Consider the following 18391-nt stretch of genomic DNA (forward strand, 5'->3'; position numbering starts at 1 on the left):
TTTATCTATTCATCTGTTGATGGACACTTAGGTTGCTTCCATGTCCTGGCTATTGTAAATAGAGCTGCAGTGAACATTTTGGTACATGACTCTTTTTGAATTATGGTTTCCTCCGGGTATATGCCCAGTAGTGGGACTGCTGGGTCGTATGGTAGTTCTATTTTTAGTTTTTTAAGGAACCTCCATACTGTTCTCCATAGTGGCTGTATCAATTTACATTCCCACCAACAGTGCAAGAGGGTTCCCTTTTCTCCACACCCTCTCCAGCATTTATTGTTTGTATATTTTTTGATGATGACCATTCTGACCGGTGTGAGATGGTATCTCATTGTAGTTTTGATTTGCATTTCTCTAATATTTAGTGATGTTGAGCATTCTTTTCATGTGTTTGTTGGCAATCTGTATATCTTCTTTGGAGAAATGTCTATTTAGGTCTTCTGCCCATTTTTGGATTGGGTTGTTTGTTTAATATTGAGCTGCATGAGCTGTTTATATATTTTGGAGATTAATCCTTTGTCCGTTGATTTGTTTGCAAATATTTTCTCCCATTCTGAGGGCTGTCTTTTTGTCTTGTTTATGGTTTCCTTTTCTGTGCAAAAGCTTTGAAGTTTCATTAGGTCCCATTTGTTTATTTTTGTTTTTATTTCCATTACTCTAGGAGGTGGATCAAAAAAGATCTTGCTGTGATTTATGTCAAAGAGTGTTCTTCCTATGCTTTCCTCTAAGAGTTTGATAATGTTAGGTCTTACATTTAGGTCTTGAATCCATTTTGAGTTTATTTTTGTGTATGGTGTTAGGAAGTGTTCTAATTTCATTCTTTTACATGTAGCTGTCCAGTTTTCCCAGCACCACGTATTGAAGAGACTGTCTTTTCTCCATTGTATATCCTTGCCTCCTTTGTCATAGATTAGTTGACCATAGGTGCATGGGTTTATCTCTGGGCTTTCTATCTTGTTCCATTGATCTATGTTTCTGTTTTTGTGCCAGTACCATATTGTCGTGATTACTGTAGCTTTGTAGTATAGTCTGAAGTCAGGGAGTCTGATTCCTCCAGCTGCGTTTTTTTCCCTCAAGACTGCTTTGGCTATTTGGGGTCTTTTGTGTCTCCATGCAAATTTTGAGATGATTTGTTCTAGTTCTGTAAAAAATGCCATGGTAATTTGATAGCGATTGCATTGAATCTGTAGATTACTTTGGGTAGTATAGTCATATTCACAGTATTGATTCTTCCAATCGAAGCACATGGTATATCTCTCCATCTGTTGGTATCAACTTTAATTTCTTTCATCAGTGTCTTATAGTTTTCTGCATATAGGTCTTTTGTTTCCCTAGGTAGGTTTATTCCTAGGTATTTTATTCTTTTTGTTGCAATGGTAAATGGGAGTGTTTCCATAATTTCTCTTTCAGATTTTTCATCATTAGTGTACAGGAATGCAAGAGATTTCTGTGCATTAATTTTGTATCCTGCAACTTTCCCAAATTCATTGATTAGCCCTAGTAATTTTCTGGTGACATCTTTAGGATTCTCTATGTATAGTATCATGTCATCTGCAAACAGTGACAGTTTTACATCTTCTTTACCAATTTGTATTCCTTTTATTTCTTTTTCTTCTCTGATTGCCGTGGCTAGGACTTCCAAAACTATGTTGAATAATAGTGGTGAGAGTGGACATCCTTGTCTCGTTCCTCATCTTAGAGGAAATTCTTTCAGTTTTTCACCATTGAGAATGATGTTTGCTGTGGGTTTGTCATATATGGCCTTTATTATGTTGAGGTAGGTTCCCTCTATGCCCACTTTCTGGAGAGTTTTTATCATAAATGGGTGTTGAATTTTGTCGAAAGCTTTTTTGCATCTACTGAGTTGATCATATGGGGTTTTTTGGGGTTTTTTTGATCATATGGTTTTTATTCTTCAATTTGTTAGTATGGTGTATCACATTGACTGATTTGCATATATTGAAGAATCCTTGCATCCCTGGCAAAAATACCACTTGATCATGGTGTATGATCCTATGAGTGTGATGGTGGCCTCATAAAATGAGTTTGGGAGTGTTCCTTCCTCTGCAATTTTTTGGAAGAGTTTGAGAAGGATGGATGTTAGCTCTTCTCTAAATGTTTGATAGAATTCACCTGTGAAGCCATCTGGTCCTGGACATTTGTTTGTTGGAAGATTTTTAATCACAGTTTCAATTTCCTTACGTGTGATGGTCTGTTCATATTTTCTGTTTCTTCCTGGTTCAGTCTTGGAAGGTTATACCTTTCTAAGAATTTGTCCATTTCTTCCAGGTTGTCCCTTTTATTGGCATAGAGTTGCTTGTAGTAGTCTCTTAGGATGCTTTGTATTTCTGCGGTGTCTGTTTTAACTTCTCCTTTTTCATTTCTAATTTTATCGATTTGAGTCCTCTCCCTCTTTTTCTTGATGAGTCTGCCTAATGGTTTATCAATTTTGTTTATCTTCTCAAAGAACCAGCTTTTAGTTTTATTGATCTTTCTTATTGTTTTCTTTGTTTCTATTTCGTTTATTTCTGCTCTGATCTTTCTGATTTCTTTACTTCTGCTAATTTTGGGTTTTGTTCTTCTTTCTCTTGTTCCTTTAGGTATAAATTTAGATTGTTTACTTGAGATTTTTCTTGTTTCTTGAGGTAGGCATGTATAGCTATAAACTTCCCTCTTAGAACTGCTTTTGCTGCATCCCATAGGTTTTGGATTGTCGTTTTTTCATTGTCATTTGTCTCTAGGTATTTTTTGATTTCCTCTTTGATTTCTTCAGTGATCTTTTGGTTATTTAGTAACGTATTGTTTAGCCTCCATGTGTTTGCGTTTTTTACATATTTTTGCCTGTAATTCATTTCTAATCTCATAGCGTTGTGGTCAGAAAAAATGCTTGGTATGATTTCAATTTTCTTAAATTTACTGAGGCTTGATTTGTGACCCAAGATGTGATCTATCCTGGAGAATGTTCCGTGCGCACTTGAGAAGAAAGTGTAATCTGCTGTTTTTGGATGGAATGTCCTATAAATATCAATTAAATCTATCTGGTCTATTGTGTCATTTAAAGCTTCTGTTTCCTTATTTATTTTAATTTTGGATGATCTGTCCATTGGTGTAATTGAGGTGTTAAAGTCCCCTGCTATTATTGTGTTACTGTCGATTTCCTCTTTTATAGCTGTTAGCAGTTGTCTTATGTATTGAGGTGCTCCTATGTTGGGTGCATATATATTTATAATTGTTATATCTTCTTCTTGGATTGATCCCTTGATTATTAGGTAGTGCCCTTCCTTGTCTCTTGTAACATTCTTTATTTTAAAGTCTACTTTATCTGATACGAGTATAGCTACTCCAGCTTACTTTTGATTTCCATTTGCATGGAATATCTTTTTCCATCCCCTCACTTTCAGTCTGTATGTGTCCCTAGGTCTGATGTGGGTCTCTTGTAGACAGCATATATATGGATCTTGTTTTTGTATCCATTCAGCACGCCTGTGTCTTTTGGTTGGAGCATTTAATCCATTCACGTTTAAGGTAATTATCGATTTGTATGTTCCTATAATCATTTTCATAATTGTTTTGGGGTGTTTTTTTTTTGGTAGGTACTTTTCTTCTCTTGTGTTTCCCACTTAGAGAAGTTCCTTTAGCATTTGTTGGAGAGTTGGTTTGGTGGTGCTGAATTCTCTTAGCCTTTACTTGTCTGTAAAGCTTTTGATTTCTCCATCGAATCTAAATGAGGTTCTTGCCGGGTAGAGTAATCTTGGTTGTAGGTTCTTCCCTTTCATCACTTTAAGTACATCATGCCACTTCCTTCTGGCTTGTAGAGTTTCTGCTGAGATTTCAGCTGTTAACCTTATGGGAGTTCCCTTGTATGTTATTTTTCATTTTTCCCTTGCTGCTTTCGATAACTTTTCTTTGTTTTTGATTTTTGCCAATTTGATTACTATGTGTCTCGGTGTGTTTCTCCTTGGGTTTGTCCTGTATGGGACTCGCTGCACTTCCTGGACTTGGGTGGCTATTTCCTTTCCCATGTTCGGGAAGTTTTCGACTATAATCTCTTCAGATATTTTCTCTGGTCCTATCTCTCTCTCTTCTCCTTCTGGGACCCCTATAATGCGAACATTGTTGCGTTCAATGTTGTCCCAGAGGTCTCTTAGGCTGTCTTCATTTCTTTTCATTCTTTTTTCTTTATTCTGTACCGCAGCAGTAAATTCCACCATTCTGTCTTCCGGGTCACTTATCCGTTCTTCTGCCTCAGTTATTCTGCTATTGATTCCTTCTAGTGTAGTTTTCATTCCAGTTATTGTATTGTTCATCTCTGTTTGTTTGTTGTTTAATTCTTCTAGGTCTTTGTTAGACATTTCTTGCATCTTCTCGATCTGTGCCTCCATTCTTTTTCCGAGGTTCTGGATCATCTTCACTATCATTATTCTGAACTCTTTTTCTGGAAGGCTGTCTATCTCCACTTCATTTAGTTGTTTTTCTCAGGTTGTATCTTGTTCCTTCATCTGGTACATAGCCCTCTGCCTTTTCATCTTGTGTATCTTTCTGTGAATGTGGTTTTTGTTCCACAGGCTGTAGGATTGTAGTTCTACTTGCTTCTGCTCTCTGCCCTCTGGTAAATGAGGCTATATAAGAGGCTTGTTGGGAGGGACTGTTTCTTAAGGTAGGCTTGTATAGCTATAAACTTCCCTCTTAGAACTGCTTTTGCTGCATCCCATAGGTTTTGAGTCGTTGTGTTTTCATTGTCATTTGTTTCAAGGTATTTTCTGATTTCCTCTTTGATTTCTTCAGTGATCTCTTAGTTATTAAGTAGTGTGTTGTTTACCCTCCATGTGTTTGTATTTCTTACAGATTTTTTCCTGTAATTGATATCTAGTCTCATAGCGTTGTGGTCAGAAAAGATACTTGATATCATTTCAATTTTCTTAAATTTACCAAGGCTTGATTTGTGACCCAAGATATGATCTATCCTGGAGAATGTTCCATGAGCACTTGAGAAGAATGTGTATTCTGTTGTTTTTGGATGGAATGTTCTATGAATATCAATTACGTCCATCTTGTTTAATGTATCATTTAAAGCTTGTGTTTCCTTATTTATTTTCATTTTGGATGATCTGTCCATTGGTGAAAGTGGGGTGTTAAAGTCCCCTCCTATGATTGTGTTAGTGTCGATTTCCCCTTTTATGGCTGTTAGTATTTGCCTTATATATTGAGGTACTCCTATGTTGGGTGCATAAATACTTACAGTTGTTATATCTTCTTGGATTGGTCCCTTGATCATTATGTAGTGTCCTTCTTTGTCTCTTGTAATAGTCTTTGTTTTAAAGTGTGTTTTGTCTGATATGAGAATTGGTACTCCAGCTTTCATTTGATTTCCATTTGCATGGAATATCTTTTTCCATCCCCTCACTTTCAGTCTGTATGTGTCCCTAGGTCTGAAGTGGGTCTCTTGTAGACAGCATATATATGGGTCTTGTTTTTGTATCCATTCAGCCAGTCTGTGTCTTTTGGTTGGAGCATTTAATCCATTTACATTTAAGGTAATTATCGATATGTATGTTCCTATTACCATTTTCTTAATTGTTTTAGATTTATTATTGTAGGTCTTTTCCTTCTCTTGTGTTTCCTGCCTAGAGAAGTTCCTTTAGCATTTGTTATAAAGCTCGTTTGGTGGTGCTGAATTCTCTTAGCCTTTGCTTTTCTGTAAAGCTTTGATTTCTCCGTCAAATCTAAATGACATCCTTGCTGGGTAGAGTAATCTTGGTTGTAGGTTTTTCTCTTTCATCACTTTAAATATGTCCTGCCACTCCCTTCTGGCTTGCAGGGATTATGGGGATTCCCTTATGTGTTACTTGTTTTTCCCTTGCTGCTTTTAATATTTGTTCTTTGTGTTTAATTTTTGATAGTTTGATTAATATGTGTCTTGGCATATTTCTCCTTGGATTTATCCTGTACAGGACTCTCTGTGTTTCCTGGATGTACCTATTTCCTTTCCCATATTAGGGAAGTTTTCAACTATAATCTCTTCAAATATTTTCTCAGTCCCTTTCTTTTTCTCTTCTTCTTATGGGACCCCTATAATTCGAATATTGGTGCATTTATTGTTGTCCCAGAGGTCTCTGAGACTGTCAATACTTTTCATTCTTTCTTCTTTCTTCTGCTCTGCTGTAGTTATTTCCACTCTTTTATCTTCCAGGTCACTTATCCGTTCTTCTGCCTCTGTTATTCTGCTATTGATCCCTTGTAGAAAATTTTTAATTTAATTTATTGTGTTGTTCATCTCTGTTTGCTCTTTAGTTCTTCTAGGTCGTTGTTAAACGTTTCTTGTATTTTCTCCATTCTATTTCCAAGATTTTGGATCATCTTTACTATCATTATTCTGAATTCTTTTTCAGGTAGACTGCCTATTTCCTCTTCACTTGTTAGGTCTGGTGGGTTTTTGCCTTGCTCCTTCATCTGCTGTGTGTTTCTCTGTCTTCTCATTTTGTTAAACTTACTGTGTTTGGGGTCTCCTTTCTGCAGGCTGCAGGTTCGTAGTTCCCTTTTTATTTTGGTATCTATCCCCAGTGGCTAAGGTTGGTTCAGTGGGTTGTGTAGGCTTCCTGGTGGAGGGGACTAGTGCCTGTGTTCTGATGGATGAGGCTGGATCTTGTCTTTCTGGTGGGCAGGTCCATGTCTGGTGGTGTGTTTTGGGGTGTCTGTGGCTTTAATATGATTTTAGGCAGCATGTGTGCTAATGGATGGGGTTGTGTTCCTGTCTTGCTAGTTGTTTGTCATAGGGTGTCTTGCAGTGTAACTTGCTGGTCGTTGAATGGAGCTGGGTCTTGGCGTTGAGATGGAGATCTCTGGGAGAAGTTTGCCATTCGATATTATGTGGAGCTGGGAGGTCTCTTGTGCACCAGTGTCCTGAACTTGGCTCTCCCACCTCAGTGGCACAGCCCTGATGCCTGGCTGGGGCACCAAGAGTCTGTCCTCCACACAGCTCAGAAAAAAAAGAAAGAAAGAAGATAAAATAAAGTAAAATAAAGTTATTAAAATAAAAATAATTTTTAAGAAAAAATATTTTTTAAGTAATAAAAAAAACCGACAGACAGAACCCTAGGACAAACGGTAAAAGCAAAGCTATACAGACAAAATCACACACAGAAGCATACACATACACATTTACAAAAAGAGAAAAAGGGGAAAAAATATATATATATCGTTGCTCCCAAAGTCCACCTCCTCAATTTGGTATGATTCGTTGTCTATTCAGGTATTCCACAGATGCAGGGTACATGAAGTTGATTGTGGAGATTTAATCCGCTGCTCCTGAGGCTGCTGGGAGAGATTTCCCTTTCTCTTCTTTGTTCGCACAGCTCCCGGGATTCAGCTTTGGATTTGGACCCGCCTCTCCCTGTAGGTCGCCTGAGGGCGTCTGTTCCCCGCCCAGACAGGATGGGGTTAAAGGAGCAGCTGATTCGGGGTCTCTGGCTCACTCAGGCAAGGGGCGGGGTGGGGGAGGGAGGGGTTCGGATGTGGGGCGAGCCTGAGGCGGCAGAGGCCAGCATGACGTTGCACCACCCTGAGGCGCGCCGTGTGTTCTCCTGGGGAAGGTGTCCCTGGATCACGGGACCCTGGCAGTGGCGGGCTGCACAGGCTCCCGGGAGGGGAGATGTGGACAGTGACCTGTGCTTGCACACAGGCTTCTTCGTGGCGGTAGCAGCAGCCTTAGCGTCTCATGCCCGTCTCTGGGGTCCGCACTGATAGCCGCGGCTCGCACCCGTCTCTGGAGCTCCTTTAAGCGGCGCTCTTAATCCCCTCTTCTCGCGCACCAGGAAACAAGGGAGCAAGAAAGTCTCTTGCCTCTTTGGCAGCTCCAGACTTTTTCCCGGACTCCTTCCCGGCTAGCTGTTGCGCACTAGCCCCCTTCAGGCTCTGTTCACGCAGCCAACCTCAGTCCTCTCTGGGGGATCCGACCTCTGAAGCCCGAGCCTTAGCTCCCAGCCCCCACCCGTCCTGGCGGGTGAGCAGACAAGCCTCTTGGGCTGGTGAGTGCCTGTCGGCACCGATCCTCTGTGTGGGAATCTCTCCACTTTGCCCTCTGCACCCCTGTTGCTGTGCTCTCCTCTTTGGCTCTGAAGCTTCCCCCCTCTGCCACCCACAGTCTCTGCCCGCGAAGGGGCTTCCTAGTGTGTGGAAACCTTTCCTCCTTCAGAGCTCCCTCCCACTGGTGCAGGTCCCGTCCCTATTCTTTGTCTGTTTTTTCTTTTTTCTTTTACGCTACCCAGGTACATGGGAAGTTTCTTGCCTTTTGGGAGGTCTGAGGTCATCTGCCAGCATCAGTAGGTGTTCTGTAGGAGCTGTTCCACATGTAGATGTATTTCTGATGTATTTGTCGAGAGGAAGGTGATCTCTGTGTCTTACTCTTCTGCCATCTTGAAGCTCCTCCTCTCTTTCTCTTTTATTTTACCTCATTATAAACTCATATATTGAATTTCATATATTGACCTCATTATAGACCTATGGATTTTTTAAATTCAATGAGTTATAATCACTATTGTTTTTCTTTCTTATTAAATTGAGGTATAGTTGATTTACAATATTCTATTAGTTTCAGGTGTACAACATAGTGATTCACAATTTTTTTAAGTTTTATAGTTTTTATAAGATATTGGCTATGTTCCTTTGTGCTGTACAATATATCCTTGTGGCTCATTTATTTTATAAACGTACATTTACTGTATATGTTACTCCCCTACCTCTGTTCTTCCCCTCTCCCCTTCCCTCTCCCCACTGGTAACCACTGGTTTGTTCTGTGTATCTATGAGTCTATTTCTTTTTTGCTATATTCACTAGTTTGTTTTATTTTTTAGATTCCACATATAAGTGATATCATACAGTATTTGTCTTTGTCTGACTAATTTCACTAAGCACAGTACCCTCCACATACATCCATGTTATTGCAAATGGCAAAATTTCATTATTTTTTATGGCTGAGTAATATGCCATTGCATATATATATAACATCTTCTTTATCCATTCATCTGTTGATGGACACTTAGGTTGCTTCCATACCTTGGCAATTGTAAATAATGCTGCTGTGAACACCGTGGTGCATATATCTTTTCGAATTAATGTTTTCGTGTTTTTTTGGATATACACCCCAGGAATGGAATTGCTGGATTGTATGGTAGTTCTGTTTTTAGTTTTTTGAGGAGCCTCCATACTGTTTTCCACAGTGGCTGCACCAATTTACATTCCTAAAGTGTATAAGGGTTCCTATTTCTTCACATCCCCGCTGATACTTGTTGTTTGTGGTCTTTCTGATGATACCCATTCTGACAGGTGTGAGGTGATATCTCACTGTGGTTTTGATATGAATTTCTCTGATGATTAGTGATGTTGAGTTTCTTGCCCTGTGCTTGTTGGCCATCTGAATGTCTTCTTTGGAAAAATGTCTGTTCACGTCTTCTGCCTATTTTTTGACTGGGTTGTTTGGTTTTTTTTAATGTTGAGTTACATGAGCTGTTTATATATTTTATATATTAACCCCTTATCATCATATCATTAGCAAGTATTTTCTCCCATTCAGTAGGTTGTCTTTTTGTTTACCTATTTTTTCCTATGCTGTGGAAAAGCATTTAAGTTTGATTAGGTCCCATTTGTTTATTTTTGTTTTTGTTTCTTTTAGGAGACATATCCAAAAAATACTGCTACAATTTATGTCAAAGAGTGTTCTGCCTATATTTTCTTCTAGGAGTTTTATGGTCTTACATTTAGATCTTAAATTCATTTTGAGTTTATTTTTGTATATGGAATGAGAAAATGTTCTAATTTCACTCCTTTACATGTAGCTGTCCAGTTTTCCCAGGACCACTTATTGAATAGGGTGTCTTTTCCCCATTGTATATTCTTGCCTCCTTTGTTGCACATTAATTGACCATAAGTGTTTGGGTTTACTTCTGGGCTCATTATTCTGTTTCATTGATCTGTGTATCTGTTTTTGTGCCAGTACCATACTGTTTTGATTACTGTAGCTTTGTGGTGCAATCTGAGGTTAGGGAGTGTGATAGCTCCAGCTCTGTTCTTTCTCAAGATTGTTTCAGCTATTTGGGGTTTCTTGAGTTTCCACACAAATTTTAAAATTATTTGTTCTAGTTCTGTGAAAAATGCCATTGGTATTTTGATAGGGATTTCATTGAGTCTGTAGGTTGCCTTGGGTAGTATGGTCATTTTAACATAAAATTCTTCCAATCTATGAACACAGTATGTTTTTTCATCTGTATCATCTTCAGGTTCTTTCATCAGTGTCTTGTTGTTTTCTGAGTTACAGGTCTTTTACCTCCTTAGGTAGGTTTATTCCTAGGTATTCTATTCTTTTTGATGCTATTGTAAATGGGGTTGTTGTCTTAATTTCTCTTTCTGATAGTTTGTTGTTAGTATATAGAAATGAAACATATTTATGTATATTAGTTTTGTATCCTACAACTTCACCAGATTCATTGATGAGCCCTAGAAGTTTTTTGGTGCTGTCTTTAGGATTTTCTATGTATATTATCATGTCATCTGCAAACAGTGACAGTTCTACTTCTTCCTTTTCAATTGGATTCCTTTTATTACTTTTTCTTGTGTGATTGCTGAGGCTGGGCAGTCGCTATTGTTTTTAATGTTCAAATTGTCCCATTTTGGCCCATAGTAGCCTTTTTAGGGTAGCCCCTTTTGAAATGACCCAATCAGTCTTTGAGTGCATACTTGCTTTCTGCTATAATAGACATCCCAGGCTACCTTGTACTCTCCTGCCTCAGACTTGGAGTCAGACCTGGTTCTTTTTAGTGGGGAATGTATCCAGAAATCAACGTATGGATACTAGGTCTGCTCATTATTACTAAAGTGTGCTTATTACATCAAGACTCTTCAGTGGATATCATTAGGAAATACATATGATTTTAAATCAAAGGTTCCTATTATTATTACTTCCAATTCAAATTTACAGGGAGTATCTTTCCTGCACCTTTTTGCATTTTGTTTTATATCTTTCCACTTGGAGTTAAAATCTTCTTTCTTAATCACTTTTAATATGTTTACTTTTTGCTTTATTATACTATATATAAAATAGTTTCAGAATTTTTCAGTAAACTACTTAGTAATGTTTAACATTTCTGTCCTTAGAATGTAACCCACCAAGAAAGCAGTCAGAGTAATATGTTCAAAGACCATCTGAAATAATGTTTTTCTGTGTGGTTATGTTATTATTATGGTAAATATTTCGATTCATTTGCTTCTGGTTGTATTTAATTTTTAAGATTTAATTTTTCTTTCCTCTTTTCTCTTTTATTTTTGGTGTTATCAGCATTTATGTGGTTCAGAAATCAAAACCATAGAGTTGTCTTGCTTCCATCCTTATTCCTTCCACCCCATTCTCACCTATCCCCTTGTTGTCTTCATATTCTTGAAAATTAAACTCATTTAGTGAAGCTTCATTCTCCTAAACAGGGCCTTATTCTCTTAATTGATATTTTAAATTCTTTGTATATTAATACGTCACTGTTTCTATGTTCAGAATTCCCCAGAAGTTATTAGGTAGTTTCTATAACATTTGGGAGAACATGACATATAACATTGACATGTTTGCTGTATAACTACTTAATATACTGTAACCACAAGAAATGGGAAATAACTCTTCATCTCTTTAGTGTTTATTGAAATTTTAAGCTAGCCAACACTGGCATATTTTAACAAAGCCTGTATAATCTTTGCACTGTGTAATCTTTTTCTTCACCATATAGTACTCATTTTAGAGGAAACAAAAGAACAACCAACTAAGTTATATATTAGATTCTAACCTCAACCCTGTTATTAGTGTACTTTTCAAAGAGAATGGTCATACTTGCTGTCTGTCATTTATTGAAATAAATGATAAATGTAGAAGAAAATGTTAGGTCTCCCCTCAAAAACAGCATATTTTGTATATATTTGTATATATATCTGTGTATTCATATATAGATATGTATTTCTGTGCATTTGTGTGTGTGTGTATAAATATCAGAAAATTTCCTAAGGCTGTCATAACAAATTACCACAAGCTTAGTAACTTAAAACCACAGAAATGTATTCTCAGTTCTACAGGTCAGAAGTCCAAAATCAAGGTATTGGCAGGGCCATGCTCCCTCCAGAGGTTCTGGGGGAGAATCCTCCCTTGTCTTTTCCAGCTTCTGGTATCTCCATGTGTTCCTTGGCTCGTAGCTGTACAACTCCAATCTCTGGCTCCAAATTCACATGGTCTCCTCCTCTCTCTTCTCTAGGTGTCTTTCATAACGACACTTGTCATTGGATTTAGGGCCTATCTGAATAATCCAGTATGATCTCATCTTAACTCAATTGTGTCTGCAAAGACCCTTTTCCCAAATAAGGTTCCGGTGGTTAGAATAGAACATATCTTTTGGGGTGCCTCGGTTCAGTCCATTAACAAGCACACACATACACACACAGTGGATTCTCATTCGCAGTAGTTATGTTCTACAAAGTCACAGTGAATACTGATTTAGTGAATACTGAACAGTTTTTTCTAGGGAAAGTATATATACATATCTCACATAGATTATAATCCTAAATCCTAGAAACAGCCTATCCTGGTAGATTCTATTTTCTTTATTTTACAAGAGAGAAAATGATGTTCAGAAGTGGTAAGTGACTTGTCTTGAGGCACATCATTCACAGGTGCCAGAGTTGAAATTCAAACCCTGTCCACCTGGCCCCAGAGCCAGAGCTTCTTTCACTGCCCTGCCCTGCCCCTCCTGTCCTCATCCTCTGTCATCTCTATAGGAGCTGAAACAAGAAAGCAGAGAGTCACCTTGTTGGACCTCAGCTGAGAACATGCATGTGTAGAGCAATTTGAATTTTTTGCTGCCCTGCATATGTCTGCAAATGACTGTGAAAGTGCTGCAATAATTGACTTGCGGGAACAAATAAATTCTAGCGAGTAGGTATATTTGCAAATACAGAATCAGGGAATAATGAGGATCAACTTTATATGTATGTATATATATTTTTTAAATATATTTTGTATCTAATGTAGCTTTGTGGGATGATAGATGATGAAACTTCTGAAAGATTACATAACTCAGTGATCTCATAGCATCATAAGTCAGTGTTAAAAATAGCATCCGTTGGGGACTTCCCTGGTGGTCCAGTGGTTCAAAATCTGCCTTCCAGTGCAGGGGACACAGGTTCAATCCCTGGTCGGGGAGCTGAGATCCCACATGCTGTGGGACAACTAAGCCCACGTGCCGCAACTACTGAGCCTGCGCGCTCTGGAGCCCACGTGCCACAACTAGAGAGCCTGCAAGCCTCAACCAAGACCCGATGCAGCCAAATAAATAAATATTTTTTTAAAAAATAGCATCTGTTGGAATAGGGAATTTAGGTTTAAGTTATTTCACCTCTTAGTCAAATGGCTATGACTTAACACAAAATAGTACAGTTTATTTGAAAGATTTGGGATCAATTTAGTATTAAAGTATTTGTTGAGTGTGGAATTTACTCATGCTGTACTTTTTGTTCTAGGTAGATGTGAAAGTGGACCCCAAGGATTTACGAATAGATACATTTCGAGCCAAAGGAGCAGGAGGGCAGCATGTTAATACAACTGATAGTGCTGTCAGACTTGTCCATGTCCCCACAGGTAAGCTAGTCCTTCTGCTTTTGTACTTTTAACTTTTCTTCACATCTTATAAAACTATCTGGCATTTAGAAAGAGTCTTACGTTGTGTCTGGTTCCTTGCACAAACGCTTTAAAGGTGACACTGGGGTCATGGGTCCGAGGTCCCCAAGGTGTTCATATTCCCTTCTGTTTGGAAAAGGAACCTCCTTGGCTGTGTCTATTTAAAAGTGAGGTTCTAAAAGCTGAGTGCATGGGTGCCACTTATCCACTAATAAGTTTCAACTGAAGGGCAGTCAGGTGATTAATCAGCTTTTTTATTAGAGCTCTTCAAATGTCAGCATTTGTAGATCTTTTCTCTTGGGTAGTTTTTCTCCTAAGAAGGATCCTCCTCCAGGACACCTGAGAGTAAGGTCAAGGTCTCACCATTCAGTAAGCACACTTTTACTTAATCCTTTTTTATTCAGTTGTATGCCTCACACTTGCCTTCCTTTGCACCTATTAGACTCAAGTCTGGAACTTTCCTTATTTAATTCTCTAAAGACTGTACCTCCTGCTTCCTGCAGATTGAGGGAGGGGACTTGAAGATCTCGTTGTTACACAGACTTTCTTTATCTAGTCCCCAAACTGTCAACCCTGATTTCTGGGGTGCCTCGTTAGTGCCTCAATGCCAGAGCCTGTCTGGCCCTCAGCAGGCAGATGGGCTTGGTTCTGGTCAGCATCTCCCTCGACAGGGGGTTCGACTTCACCTTCCTCCTCTCTGCTGAGTCATTTGCCATTCTTCCAGCCTCTTTTTCTTTTTTTTCTTTAATTAATTAATTAAATAAATAATTTTAAATTGAAGTATAGCTGATTAACAATGTTTTAGGTGTACAGCAATCCATCCACTTTGTCTTTATATATTGTGTTTGGAGACTACACTCATCATCTCATTTTATTTCAGATGGAGTTTGCGTTCCTGTTCTTGTTGTTTCAGTGCAATTTATAAAAAAATGTTATTGAAGTATAGTTGATTTACAATGTGTTAATTTCTGCTGTACAGCAAAGTGACTCATTTATAGATATATGCGTTCTTTTTTCGTATTCTTTTCCATTATGGCTTATCACAAGATATTGAATATAGTTCTCTGTACTGTATAGTAGGACCTTGTTGTTTACCCATCCTGTATATACTAGTTTGCATCTGCTAATCCCACACTCGCCATCCTTCCCTCCTCCCACGCCACCACCCACTTGGCAACCACAGGTCTGTTCTCTATGTCTGTCAGTCTGTTTCTGTTTTGTAGGTATGTTCATTTGTGTCTTTTTTTTTTTTTTTGTAAATCACCTCGGCTTTCTTTTTTTATGTATAAATCTATTTATCTTATTTATTTATTTTTGGCTGCGTTGGGTCTTGGTTGCTGTGTGTGGGCTTTCTCTAGTTGCGGCAAGCGGGGGCTACTCTTCATTGCAGTGCGTGGGCTTCTCATTGCGGTGGCTTCTGTTGTTGCGGGCACGGGCTCTAGGCATGCGGGCTTCAGTAGTTGTGGCGCGCAGGCTCTAGAGCACAGGCTCAGTAGTTGTGGTTCACGGGCTTAGTTGCTCCGTGGCATGTGGGATCTTCCCGGATCAGGACTTCAACCCGTGTCCCCTGCATTGGCAGGTGGATTCTTAACCACTGCGCCACCAGGGAAGCCCTGTGTCGTATTTTAGATTCCCCATATAAGTGATATCATATGGTATTTGTCTTTCTGTTTCTGACTTCACTTAGTATGATAATTTCTGGGTCCATCCACGTTGCTGCAAATGGCATTATTCACTCTTTTTATGGCTGAGTAATATTCCATTGTATACATGCACCACATCTTCTTTATCCATTTATCTGTTGATGGACATTTAGGTTGTTTCCATGTCTTGGCTATTGTAAATAGTGCAAATAAACATAGGGTTGCATGGATCTTTTCGAATTATAGTTTTGTCTGGGTATATGCCCAGGAATGGGATTGCTGGGTCATATAACAACTCTATTTTTACTTTTCTGAGGAACCTCCATACTGTTTTCCATAATGGCTATACCAACTTACATTCCCACCAACAATGTAGGAGGATTCCCTTTTTTCCACACATTCTCTGACATTTATTATTTGTAGACACTTTTTAATGATGGCCATTCTGACCAGTGTGAGGTCGTTTTTGTAGTTTTGAGTTTCATTTCTCTAATAGTTAGCAATGATGGGCATCTTTTCATTTGCCTATTGGCCATCTGTATGTCTTCTTTAGAGAAATGTCTGTTTAGATCTTCTGCCCATTTTTCGACTGGGTTGTTTGTTTTTTTGTTACTGAGTTGCATGAACTGTTTGTATATTTTGGAAATTAAGCCCTTATCCGTCTCATCATTTACAAATATTTTCTCCCATTCTGAGGGTTGTCTTTTTGTCTTGTTTATGGTTTTCTTTGCTGTATAGACGCTTGTAAGTTTGATTAGATCCCATTTGTTTATTTTTGCTTTTATTTCTATTGCCTTGGGAGACTGACCTAAGAAAACATTGGTAGGATTTATGTCAGAATGTTTTGCCTATGATCTCTTCTAGGAGTTTTATGCTGTCATGTCTTACATTTAAGTCTTTAAGCCATTTTGAGTTTATTTTTGTGGACGGTGAGACGGTGTGTTCTAAAGTTGTTGTTTTTTTTTTTATAGATTTATTTATTTATTTATTTTTGGCTGTGTTGGGTTTTCGTTGCTGCGCACTGGCTTTCTTTAGTTGTGTCGAGTTGGGGCTACTCTTTTTTGTGGTGCGTGGGCTTCTCATTACGGTGGCTTCTCTTGTTGCAGAGCATGGGCTCTAGGCATGCGGGCTTCAGTAGTTGTGTCTCACAGGCTCTAGAGAGCAGGCTCAGTAGTTGTGGCGCACGGGCTTAGTTGCTCCATGGCATGTGGGATCTTCCCGGACCAGGACTTGAACCCATGTCCCCTGCATTGGCAGGCGGATTCTCAACCACTGCACCACCAGGGAAGCCCCTAAAGTTCTTTATTGACTTTCCTTCTATAAGAAACTGTAAAAACCTAGAATTATATACATGAGCAAAATAACAGAAAACATCTAAAGCAATCCCCAACAACCATTGTTGGTATGTATCTTTGGTGTATATCCTTTCAGATTCTTTTCTATGCATATATAAATATATCCTTTCTCACCAAAAGTGAAGTTATAATGTTTGTAGCTTACCATAATTTACTTAAGAAATCCACAAGTTGTTGAATACTTAGTGTGTTTTACCTAAATCCTGTATTCTGTATTATAAACAGTAATAATTAGCTTAAGATGAATTAAAAATTAAAAACAAAGTAAAAGGTGACCAAATTTCTGAAAAAAATGAACTAAAATACTTTAAAACATTAGAGGATTATAAAACCACCCTGGGGACATCCCTGGTGGTCAAGTGGTTAAGAATCCGCCTTCCAATGCAAGGGGCTCGGGTTCGATCCCTGGTTGGGGAACTAAGATCCCACAGGCTGTGGGGGCAACTAAGCCCACGCACCACAAATAGAGCTCCCACGTGCCTCAACTAGAGAGCCCGCGTGCCGCGACTAAGACCCAATGCAGCCAAAAATAAAAATAAATAAATAAGTGAATTTAAAAAGTAAAATAAAATAAAGGCACCTTGAGAGCATAGATGGTGTCTTATTCAAAAAGAAAAAAAAAAACATTACACCCTGGTCAGCCATAAATTACTAACTTTGCAAAAGTGACTGATGCTTATATTGCCAGACTACCTTGGGCCAATTTTTTACCTACTTAGATGTGGTTCTTGGACCTAAAGAGGACTTAAGTCTTACCCACAAACCTTTTTTTCAAAGCCCTTTTATAATTTTTTTTTAACAACTCCAGCACCTTGTTTCAACATATTCTACCCCTCCCCTCAGTCCTCTATTCCTGAGGGAGTATTTAACGATTAAATACTCCTCTACAGAAAATGTATTAAAATAGATAATGAAGTGGTTCCCTCAGGAATTACTGAGCTGGTGAGTAAGAAAAGATCTGGCTTGAGCCACTGGATGAGAACAGTGCAGGTATATAGACAAAGTCAGTATGGGTCAGCTAATAAGAGGAATTTGGAACAGATCTCATGACTGTCTGGTTATCTTGAAATGGAAACTTTCATATTCCTTTGGGTGCTGAAAAAAAGGATTCCTGATTTAAGAGAGCTCCAGGCAAGTGCTTGGAGGACGTGAGCAAGCTGGTGCCCCAGCCCAAATGCATGGCTGCAATAGAGCAGTCAAGAAATAACATTGAACCAATAAGGGCGAAGCCTGCTTAAAGTCATTAGCAGGTGTGATTGTAGCTTATTTAGACAGGGAGAAAACATAGTTTGAAGAGTAGAATTTTATAGAACTTTTAAAAATCTCCAGCAAAATAGTTACTGCCTTATCGGTGCAACTGGCCTAAGCTAAGAGTGCTTTTGGTTTTTGTGATGCAGACAGGAAAGTACCTTTCACCTCTAGTGTACCTGGGAGCAGGATTGGATATAGACCTTCAGAGTGGTAGCTGCAAAATTAAGAACACAGCCTGAAGTCTCAAGAGTCACCATTTCGGGGCTAGATTTGGGCTGGTAACTGGGCTACACAGTGAGTCAAACCCACCCAAATCCAGAAGTCGACTAACCAAAACATGTGCAGTTAGATATGTTGATTAGCTAGATTTAGAACCAAGACAACTAAGAAACGTTCACTATAAACTCTTCCTTTGAAAGAGTTTGGGTAGTTTCTTTTTATTGGTTTCT

At 38.7% G+C, this 18391-nt stretch overlaps 1 protein-coding gene across 7 annotated transcripts in view; it reads left to right on the plus strand.

Moving 5' to 3' along the window:
* The window catches only part of MTRF1 (mitochondrial translation release factor 1), a 70544-nt gene that overhangs the window by 42017 nt on the left and 10136 nt on the right, over positions 1 to 18391 (plus strand). For all 7 annotated transcript variants that reach the window (XR_009559704.2, XM_060287732.1, XM_060287736.1 and 4 more), the window contains one exon: positions 13537 to 13654. Coding sequence is in view for 6 of the 7 variants with exons in the window: in XM_060287732.1 (XP_060143715.1) it covers positions 13537 to 13654 (118 nt within the window). In the remaining variant the exon portion in view is untranslated. The remainder of the gene's footprint in view (positions 1 to 13536; positions 13655 to 18391) is intronic.

This window comes from Globicephala melas, chromosome 18, assembly GCF_963455315.2.
Source record: "Globicephala melas chromosome 18, mGloMel1.2, whole genome shotgun sequence".
Classification (NCBI taxonomy): Eukaryota; Metazoa; Chordata; class Mammalia; order Artiodactyla; family Delphinidae; genus Globicephala; species Globicephala melas.